General features: G+C 36.7%; 1 protein-coding gene and 1 pseudogene across 2 annotated transcripts in view; one reads left to right on the top strand and one right to left on the bottom strand.

Moving 5' to 3' along the window:
* GFM1 (G elongation factor mitochondrial 1) overlaps positions 1-11428 on the top strand; it is a 55694-nt gene that overhangs the window by 15370 nt on the left and 28896 nt on the right. For both annotated transcript variants that reach the window (XM_037841875.1, XM_037841867.1), the window contains exons 7-10: positions 2724-2881; positions 3476-3560; positions 7006-7143; positions 10456-10557. In XM_037841875.1, coding sequence (XP_037697803.1) covers positions 2724-2881; positions 3476-3560; positions 7006-7143; positions 10456-10557 — 483 coding nt within the window. The remainder of the gene's footprint in view (positions 1-2723; positions 2882-3475; positions 3561-7005; positions 7144-10455; positions 10558-11428) is intronic.
* On the bottom strand, positions 9635-10146 carry LOC119510010 (annotated as a pseudogene).

Below are 11428 nucleotides of genomic sequence, written 5' to 3'. Positions count from 1 at the left end.
GGCAAGTACGAATACAGAAGTTGAGTCTGAATTCCTCTCTGATCCCTGAAATCCTCTCTTACAACTTTTAAGAACTCCAGGTGTTGGATAAGGAGGCTCCCCACATTGTTGAGGGCAGTCTCCTTTGTTGACTGTAAATGTAATTATATATGCAAATCCCATCTCAGAATACCCTCACATTAACAAGTAGACCACGGCTTGTTAAAATAGTTGGACACAAAAACCCAAGTTGAAACATGAAATTAACCCTAACAATCCATATCTTGTGATCTTTAGCATTGACAAAGGCCTTACTTCCTCAGCCCTCTGTTGAGTAAGGAGCACCATGTAGGAAGGCACAGGTCTGGCCCTGAATAATGTCACACGTTTTATCCTGGGAATCACAATAGTGATTTAGGTTCTTTATCTATTAAAGGGTTTTGTTTTGTTCCACCCCAGGTTCGGTATTGTGTTAGGAGGACTCACAGGACTTGGCATATGGTCACAGTCACAGCTATGATTTATTATTGCAAAAGATACAAAACAAAATAAGCAAAGGGAAAAAAGTACATGGGGAAGTCCAGAGGAAACCAGGCTGCAGGGAAGACACGCTCGTTTCCTCCAGCAAGTTGTGAGAATGTGAAATGTTGTCTATAGGGAAGCTCATTAGAGATTCAGTGCCCAAGGTTTTTACTGGGGCCTGGTCACATAGACACCTGTTGCCTAACACATACCAAAATTACACATTCCCAGAAGGAGAACTACATCAGCATCAACTACATTGTACAAACAGTTTTGGCACAGTGAGCCACTCTTAGACCAGTTTTGGGAATGGTGGGAACCCTCCTGAAATCCACATTCCCAGACAACAGCCAAGGATCAACTTTGCAAACAGGCCTTTCTAAGGTTAACAATTTTAAGCCTGCTATAACTTTTCTCTCGAGGGTACATGGGTATACTTTAGTTTCTGTATTATGATTGGATATGTTATTAGGGGCAATGGAGGACAACTTTCAAGTGTGAAAGTGATTCATAAAAGAAAATTTGGGGAATACAAAGCTCTTGTTAATCTGGTTTAAGGGATAGGTTTAATTTCTCCTTTCTATTTATCTGCCACCCTCGTGTTCCTCTGTTTTATAGATGTGAAGTAATTATAGTAAAATTCCTATATGTTCTGTCTTAGTTTCCCAGCTGCTAAGACAAGTACCACACAATGGGTTGGTGTAAACAATGAGAATCTATTGGCTCATGGTTTTTAGGCTAGGGGAAGTCCAAAATTGAGCTTCAGCAAGGCGATGTTTTCTCCCCAAAGACTGGTGTTCTGGTGCTGGCTGCTGGTGATCCTTGGGTCTTTGGCTTTTCTGTCATGTGCTGATGCATATAGCAACGTTCTCTCCTTTATGTTCCATCAATTTCCAGCTTCATTCCTCTTTGTAGCTTTCTTTTCATAAAGCCTCTAGTAATATGATTAAGGCCCACCTTAACTAAAATTAACATCTTCAAATGGTCCTGTTTGTAATGGGTTGATACCCACAGGAATGGATTAAGATTAGGAACATGTTTTTTTTTTTCTGGGGTATGTGATTTAACCTACCAAGTCCTTAATTGCACATTAGAGAGGAGTGGAAAGTCAAGATGTGGCCCAGTGGCCTAGGGTAGTCTAAGTTGTTAGTGACAAAAAACATTTCTGGTTCCTGGCAAGAGCAGCAGTAGAAGCAAGTTTTTAAGATAATTTCAAATAGTAATTGCCATCTTTTCATGCATAATTTCCCTTTTTTAAACTCCTTTATCATTCTCAGCTATTATCCTAATTTACAGTATCATAATGTTTAGAAATGGTTTTCTAAATGTTTTGCTTCAAGCTTTTTAGTTTTATATTTTTTCATGAGGACTGGAAAATAGCTGTATGCTGGGTTCCCAATTCTTCAGTGGCAGGTTGTGGCCACAGCACTATTGTCAGTCTCTTCCAGCTGCCTGAGCTAAAGCTCCTACTTACTATCTGAGGCCTGCTCAGCCAGCCTGGCTACCACAAGGAAATGCAGCTGGGACACATTGATAATGCTTGCTTAGGATATGGGGCAGGACCTAGAGGTGTAATTTCAGAGCCTGTTATTATCATGGCCCTTAATTTGTGAGTGATTTGTTCTACCTGGTTTCTTGTATGTTTGTTCTTTAAAACAAAGAAATTATCAGTTAATTTAAATGTCTTTTAATAGATAATAGTTTCATATGGCTTATACATTTAAAAAGTATACTGTGGTATACAGTAAAAAATATTTAAAAAGTATACTGTGGTATACAGTAAAAAATTTCCCATCCTCTCTCCTATCTGTCTAGTTCTCTGCCCACTCCCTAACACTAGTGAACAGGCAAGAATTTCCTGTATATCTTTCCAGAGTTTTTTTTTCACATATGTATTAATTGTTAGTATACTCTTCTTTACCTTCCTATTTTCTTTGTATGAATATTTTTTGCCAAATTGAAAATTAGTGACATTTCTTAAGTATTGAAAGCAATTGTGCAGCACATAGCTTTCTAACCCTGAGAAAAGAATTGATTTTTTTTTTTTGTTATTTTGATTTTTTTATCTCAAATTATAGACACCACATTCTAGTTTCTCCTTCCCTAGAGCCAGCACTCAGGAGTATCAATTCATTTTATTCATTTGTTAGTTTGTAATTGATTTGAAGCACACAATCTAATTTTAAAGATTAACCATTTATTTATTTATTTTTATTTTGTAGCTTGCCATCCGAAGAGCTACTCTAAGTAGATCATTTACTCCTGTCTTTTTGGGAAGTGCCTTGAAGAACAAAGGAGTGCAGCCTCTTTTAGATGCTGTTTTAGAGTACCTCCCAAACCCATCTGAAGTCCAGAATTATGCTATTCTCAATCAGGAGGGGTAAGTCCTGGAATTGAGTCACAGTTTGTGGCAAAAGCACTTATGCATTTTGAAGGAACTTAAGAATGATTCTTCTGCTTATGTTGTGTGTGTGTTTTCTTTTTCTCTTTAATCTACAAAAACCAGTCACTGTTTTTAGGTAATAATTTTGGCATATAGAAAAATATTTATTATAATAGTTCCCATATCATATATATTTGTGAGTTAGAAGTATGATTTGTTTTATTGTCTATCAAGATTTCAGCATTAGACAATTTTCTCATGGAACCAACCTTTTTCAGTAGCATTTAAACACCCAAAAGTTTTAAGAAACAAGACTTATTTTTTAAGCTGTCACTGATTATTTTTCTTTCTTTTCTTTCTCTACCAGATCATTTCTTTGTTTTTCAGTCTACTCTGGTGCTGTCACTATAAGTGACAAAACCCTGAGACCTTATTTTTATTGATCTCTTTCAGTGCAGTTTCACTTACGTGTGAGGGCAGAAATATTTAGCACAAATGCTTTTTCTCACATAATACTCTTTGATGAAATAAATTGATATAAAAGAAATATCAAATATTGCATCTCATAAATTTATATTTCTTTATTTTAAGTGACTCGAAAGAGAAAACCAAAATCTTAATGAATTCCAAAAGAGACAACTCTCACCCGTTTGTAGGCCTGGCTTTTAAACTGGAGGTAGGTTGCTTTCTAATGTATTTAACTGCTATTTATGGAAAATTTCTTTCCTTATAGGATTTTTTCCTATAATAAAAGAAATCCATGCCCCTTATGAAAATTTGGAAAATAGGAAAAGTGGAAAGAACAGATAAAGAATTTGCAAAGTTCTTAATACTCACATAAAATTTCATGATTATTAGGTGCATTTTCTTCAGTCTCTCTCTTTGCAATTTTAAAGTATAAATTTTTACATAGATCATACTAATTGTGTAATTTTGTCTTGCTCTTTTCATTTAACATCACAATAGATATGGTCCTTGTTTCTACAGATAGCCTAAACATTTTAAATGGCAGCATAAAATTCCATCAAGTAGATGTATCATATTTACCTAAAATTTCCTAATGGTTGGATGTTTAAATTGTTTTTAAGTTTTCACTGTTAGGAGTAACATTAGATCCACTTCTGGAAATTTGTCCTAGGAACTAATGAAAGGTAGTGTACTAAGGTTAGCTTCAGTTTGCTTATCCCATCTTTGCTTGTAAAAATGAAATCGTAACAGACAATTGAAAATGAACATGAATTACAGTTTGCTTAAATAAATTGAAATATATCTGTACAGTAGTTTCTGATTCAGACTTTAAATTATGTTGTGACTTTTTTTTGACATGGAAAGATGTTTGTGGATTTTTTAAAATAAACTTTTAATTTTAGAATAATTTTAAATTTATAGAAAAGTTGTAAAGATAAGAGTTCCTTTGTACCCCACATCCAGTTTCCTCTGTTGTAAACATGCATTACTAGGATGCTTTTATCACAAGTAATCAACCAATATTGATAGAGTATTTTTAACTAAACTTCATTCTTTGAATTTCTTCGTTTTTACCTGTGTCCTTTTTCTGTCTCATGATCCCATCCAGGATACCATATTTAGTTGTCATGTCTCCTTAAGTGCCTCCATCCTCTGATAGTCTCAGACTTGCTTTGTTTTTGATGATTGACAGTTTTGAGGAGTACTGGTTAGGTATTTTGTGGTATATGCCTCAGTTGGTGTTTGTCTGATGTTTTTCATTATGAGAAAAAAAATAGATTAGATTAGATTGGGGTTATGGATTTTGAGAGGACCACAGAGGTAAAGTGCCATTCTTGTCACATCATATCAAGGGTATAGATTATTAGCATGATTTACACTGTTGATGTTGACCTTCATCACCTCTCTGACGTCGTGTTTGTCAGGTTTCTCCATTGTAAAGTTAACTCTTTTTCCACCCCCTTTCCATGCTGTACCTCTGGAAGGAAGTCACTACCTGCTGCATGCACTTAAGGGATGGGGAGCTATGTTCCGCTTCCTTGGGGAGCCGTAGCTACAGAAATTATCTTGAGTTCTTCTGTATGAAGAATTTTTCCTCTCCACCATTTATTTACTTACTCAATCATTTATTTTGGTGCTGACTCATGGATATTTATTTTATACTTTGGGTTATAATCCAGTATTGTTATTTTGTTGCTCAGATTTCCCAGGTTTGGCTATTGGGAGCTCTTCATTTGGCTCTTGTGTCCTCCTGACATACTCTCATTGTTTTGCTTTTTCAAACACTGCCTTACTTTCTGGCACTATAAAATGCTCCAGGCTCATCTTTTATACACCTCCCCAGTCCTAGAATCAGCCATTTCTCCAAAGAGCCCTAACTCCTTTTAGTAGAGAATGTTATTAGAAACCAAGATTTGGGCACTGGTGTGCCTGTTGCCATTGGAGTGTTGTTGCTTCTGTTCATGTTATTTTAGGTGGGGAAAAGGGGAAGGCTGGAGGTGTTAAGAGTGGTTATTTCTGGGGTGGGATTGTACTTTGTGGCCTTTTCTTACTTTTTAAGATGTACTTGTTATTACCTCTATAATGAGAAAAAAAGTAGTTATAAATTAAAAAGTAGAAATAAAATTACAGTGAAAATTTTTGCATGTAAAGCTTTTAAAAATATGTATTTAGGAATATTTTCGTAGGATGGAGTCCCAGAATAGTGATTGAGGTATGGAATGTTTTAATATGTAGTGGTTTATATTTCAAGATTGCTTTCATATTCTCCGAATCAATATATCAGATTATTTCAGTGAATTTTTATCAGCATTGGGTATTATTTAAAAGTCATTACTGATTTAATAAATGAAAAATAGTATTGTAATATTTCATCTTGCCTTAATTCCTAATGACAGAAGATTTTTCCATATATTTATTATATAGTTGTAAATCCTTTTGTAATTGTATGTTTATTTTGCTTTTTATTTATTAGGGTCTAAGTGTTTTCCTTATTTTTTGTATCAGCTTCCTTTTGTTTTTTTTTTTTTCCAAACAAAGAGCAGTTTAAAATTTATGTATAGTCAACTAGATCAGTCTTTTTTTTTTTTTTTCTCTTTGAAATCCTCCTCTTTCTATACATTGGGCAATATTTAGTTTTGTTTCTTCTCCTTTTTGAAGTGTGTGCGTGTGTGTGTGTGTGTGTGTGTGTGTGTGTGTGTTTAATCTTTAATACTACTGCAGTTCATTTTGGTGTATGCTGTGAGGTAGGATCTAAATTTATTTCCTCTGCCTTCAATAGAAAACCAAACATCCAGTTACCAGTTTTTCCAGAATCTTATACTTTTAAATTGATTTGCAGTGCCTCCTTTATCATCTATTGATAAATGTATTTCAGTAATTAAAATAAATTGAACTCTGTGGGCTGTTCAGTTTATTTTGTGCTAGCTCTGCAATTTTTAATTTTTGGAACATTTAATATGTTTTTATATCAGTTAGGTTTATATCAGTTAGTGTTTTATGTCAGTTAGGGTTCTCATTACAATGGTTTTTCAGTAATTTCTGTTCTAGCCTGTTCTTCTAAATGAATTTTAGAATCACTAATCAAGTATTAAAATTTGATTGCTGTTGTGTTAAGCCTATATATTAATATGAGAAGTTTGGCTTTAAAATATATATCTAATTGGTTAGTGTTAGAATTTAGGAAGTCTTGGTCCTTGATTATTCATTTTACGTTGTCATCTTATATAACTCATTTGAATAGTTTTCCAGATGATTATCAAAGATTGTTTTAGATATATAGTATAGTCTTTCCATATTTCTACTGATATTTTTGTTGTCTTTCTAATAATTATACCTTATTTTTCTTACATTTCTTATTGTATTAAACTGAACTTATGAAATAATAGAAGGCCAGAGCATTTTCTAATAACTTTTATTTCAGAAGAAGCAGAGTGTCTTGGATTGTGATACCAGAAAGAGAGATCCACAGCAACCATTTAATTTATCTTATGTATATTCAAAGCTAGTATTAAAGTAGTAAGATGGAGTACTAAAATTGGGACGGTTATTCAGAGATAGTTGTGAAAGTTTTCCTCATAATTTTTTTTCCTCGTAATTTTGATTTTTATGTTTCTATTTTATTCTTCCTGCCCTTACCCAATCTCGACTTCTAGGCAGGTCGATTTGGACAGTTAACTTATGTCCGCAATTATCAGGGAGAGTTGAAAAAGGGTGACACCATCTACAACACAAGGACAAGAAAGAAAGTGCGGCTACAACGGCTGGTTCGCATGCATGCCGACATGATGGAGGCAAGTACAAAGTCTTCATGAGATTAGAAATTTCTCTAATGTGGATGAAATAGTTGTACCTTCCCACTAGAAAATCACTTCTAGTTAAACTAAAGTGTTTTCTTAGCTTTTTCCTTCTTTCTTAGGTGTGTTAGGGCTCTGATATAACACTCTAGGCGAAAGTAGCAGATGTTAAGAATACTTTTTATACTACTGGTTGTGAGGTAGCTTTTTCTTCAGTGTCCGAGGTTACAGAGATGGGACAGTTCCCCAAAACTGAGAACACAAGATTCATCACTTTGCTCAAGTACTGTCATTACAAGGGGTATAATAGGTATTTATGACAGTGGAACTGTTCTATTCAAAGGTAAGTGAGAGTAATAGGTTCACATATAATTTCCCACATTGTTCAATGAATTTACTCTCCAGAGAATCTGAAATATTGCGTCTTGAAAGTCCTGCTTAACTGTAGAGCTCTTATTCCTAATGTAGAAAACCCTGGAGGGCCATCCAGAGATATAAGATCCCTCAAGATCTGGCCTCAGATATAATCTTTGGCTTATGGTCTGAATTGGCCCTAAATCTGCCCTAACCTTTGGTGGTCTTTAGGGTTAGGCCTTGGCACGAATACCATGTGCATGACATTGACCCCTCCTCCCATCCTTTCTCAATTCAGGTCCATGTTTCTAGAGAGACAACAGTCTAAGCAAAATCATATGACATTCAGAAATTTGGGGTGGCCCTAACTCTTGTCTCTCTTGCAAGATGACTAGGCAATCTTTCAAAATTGGACAGCATTGCCATTTTGTGAAATGGGCAGCAGGGGGCAGGGTAGAGGGATTTGTGATAGTCACAGCTATTTCATGGCCCAGAAACTAAGAGACTATGTACAGCTGTGTAACCATTAGAGTGGCACACACAGTTACTTATTCACTTACCCATACTCAGAGCCACAGCTGTTGTGAATGAACTGCCAATATAAAAGGACAAAAACTAGGAAGCTTGCAGGCAACAATGCTTTGTTCTTGGATTTCCTGTGTTTTCTTAACTGCTTGCATCTGTGGAAAACTAAGACTATTTTAAGTTCAATGGACTCTGTTCTCCAGCCTGTGTTTTCAAAACCTGCTTTGCAGTTTTTCCTCTTATGTAGAAGAATGTATTGTACATGCTTTTTAATTCCATGGACATAACTTGAGATTCTTTTTTGCCAGATACTCGAATTAACACCATAGTTCTTGAGTTTTTTTTCCCATTTAAAGTAAAATCTTGTCTATTGGGATGTGGTTTAAATAAGGGTCCTGTTTAAGATATTTCTTGCCATGATTGAGTATTGGTGTTGCATTGCTTCTAGCTAATTCATTTTTCATAGAATTCATGGTGAGACATCCTACCATGTTTGTCTATGTAAAATGTATTTATTGTACAGTTACTTTTTTATTTTAATAATTTTTTAATTGTCACAGTAAATAGATTTACTTTTAATGGTAGTTCTTTGCATCTTGCCCTTTTGTATCCATCCCTTTTTACTCCACAGTTAAAAATTAGAATAACAACATCATCTAGAACAATTTTTACTAAAACCATTAAGGGTTATTTTTAAAATATCCCAGAATCTGGAACAGGTGCTAGGGAATAAACAACAAACATAACAGTATATAGGGCTCTGAAGTATATTATGTTAAACAACTTTTCATTTCTCTCATTAAATCTTTTATCCAGTTTTGGCAAAGATTATAGCAAAATATGACGTCTGCCATATATATGGGTTCATAAAATGGGAGTGGTTATACTACTGAATCTTGTCCACATCATCTTCTATGTGTATTATATAATGCATATATGCCCTGGTTTTGCTCCCTAAGAGGTTATCAGCTGCTGGTTCCAAGTTTACAAGAGACACACACATGGAAACCTTGTTCGTGTAACTAATCCTATCATTAATAGAAACATGACATATTCATGTGCTAAATGGGTTGTAAAGAAATGCATTTATATGCAATTAAAATAGAGAAAAATTAAGTCAGATCCTCTCAGGCATAAATGTGTAAATATTTTTAAATTTCACAGTAAACAAATATCTAAGAGAGGATTTCCCCATATTTCTAAATAAGATAATGTTGATAATGCTGAACATCTCTTATAATGAACTTTTACATTTGACCTCCTTTTTTTGTAAATATAGTTGCAGTTACTGAGTTTCAGACCCTCTCTTTTCAAAAAGTCTCCTCTCTTAACACACACCTCTTTCTGGGATGGATTGAGACAATTTGGTATACTAAGGCAGTGTCACCCAGGAAGATACCTGGGAGGGAAGGCATGATCTCCCCATTTCTCTCCCACTTTTTTCTTTTTTTTTAGCTTGAAGTTTTAATGTCAAAATATAAAGTATTTTGACTTCGTAAAATAATCCCTTCACAAAATAAGGCAGCTTTATGCTGTCAAAATGTTAGTTCTTTGTCCGAGGTTATGTTTTCCTGTCCTCCTCTGCTGTTATCAGCTGTCAGCATCTTCTTTAGAAATCAGTTTTCTCTTCATAAGGACACCTACATGTAGTTCTTTTGGTGTCCAGGTATGGTTTACAGCCTTAGTGTATAACATTGTCAAACAAGAGTTCCACTGTTGTTTCACATGCCTGAATATGCTGAGCTAGTCCTAGTGTTTTCTGCATATTTCGGCAGATCTTGGAGCGGCAATGCTGGAACTCTTGCCTTAGCACTTGTTATGTTGGTTTCAGCACTTTGTCAGGGAAGGGATGCCAGTGTTAAGGTGAATACCAAAGTCAAGAGCTATATCTGTTTGGTGGGGAGGGTTTATAAACATAACATGGGAAGGCTTAGATCCCTCACTGCACTAGTACTAGCAGAGCCCGTCCTCGCCTCTAAGGAGGTCCAAGGTGGCGTTCAGGTACGTGTCTATCATGTGAGCGCCGTTCTGGGTGGTCTTAAGGATGGCCCTCCAGTCGGTGGTCTGGGCCGCCAGGAGGAGGAGCCGGAGAGCGAGCGCGGGCGGCGGAAGCACAACCATTCACACAGCGCGGGCCTCACCAGACACCTCTCCCTGGGTCCGCGGAGCCGCGGCGCTGGGCGCGACCCTACGGAGGCTCCGGGGCGCGCTAGGCAGCGGCGCGAGCTTCGGGCAAGGAGGTAGCCACCTGCTCCTTGTCCATGCCTCCTTCCGGGCTGCGTGGGCCACGCTCGCCGCCGCCGCCGCTTTTACAAAATTCTCCCGCGGAGGCGGCGCTGTCGGCGGGGACGCGCGTGCATTTACTTTTTGGTGACCGTGTCTTGATTTGTATCCCTTGCATGTATCATTTTGCATTATTTCTTCGTTTAGGATGTGGAGGAAGTATATGCTGGAGACATCTGTGCATTGTTTGGCATTGATTGTGCTAGTGGGGACACATTCACAAACAAAGATTGTAGTGGCCTTTCTATGGTAAGTTTTTTAATTTCAGAACTCTTCACTTGAATTTCAAAAGTCTGTTTTTATGTAGTACATTTAGTACTTCAGAAAAATAGACACAGAAGTTTTCATTGAGTGCCACAGACATCGAGTATAGATGAGTTGTGGCACTTTGAATATCAATAAGCCAAGTCCTCTGTGTAAGCTGATTTGCCTCATTTTTCTTAGTAAAATCATTACACAATCCTCCAAGGTTTAGCAAGGAAGAAGAATCTCTACTGGATACCCTTGGATCATGTAGCTCTGACCCTTCCGGTTCTGAGATCTGGCCCCCCACTGTACCTCTAATTGCTGCCACCACCACTAGGATTTTCCCAAAGGAGTGTTACTTCCTCATTAAATCAGTAGGCAGTGAGGGGGGCCCCAGCCGTGATCCCCTAGAGAACTGTAAGAATGTACCATTTACACTAGACTTGGGCATAACAAAGTAATCATGCTCAGAAGGCGAGATAGACAGTCTGACTTACTGCACATAGTCTGCCCTCTGGAACTCAGAGGCGCCTTTTCATCATTGAGAGATCCTGAGGGGGACGGCACACTCAGGAAGTTTCTGTCTTCGAATCCGTCTTCTCCCCTCTAAGAAGGCAGGCCCTCCTACTTTATGATCATCAGTTCATGAGGGTGGTCTGTCTCCTATATTCAGTAGAGAAATCATATGGGTATGTAGGCGGAGAGGTAACTGGCAGCAGTGGAATTTGCAGTGGGGCTTTTATGTAAGAGCTGGTCCAGGCCTAAAAGATGAGTACTCTAATAGTTTTTGTATCATAATGATGAATTTATAATTATATCATCTAGGTTTTTGTATAAAACATTCTTTAATAACTATGGTTTTACATGTTGATTT

Source organism: Choloepus didactylus, chromosome 1 (genome assembly GCF_015220235.1).
Source record: "Choloepus didactylus isolate mChoDid1 chromosome 1, mChoDid1.pri, whole genome shotgun sequence".
NCBI lineage: Eukaryota > Metazoa > Chordata > Mammalia > Pilosa > Megalonychidae > Choloepus > Choloepus didactylus.
The sequence above is the reverse complement of the archived record's forward strand: the minus strand, read 5'-3'. Positions and strand labels throughout refer to the sequence as shown.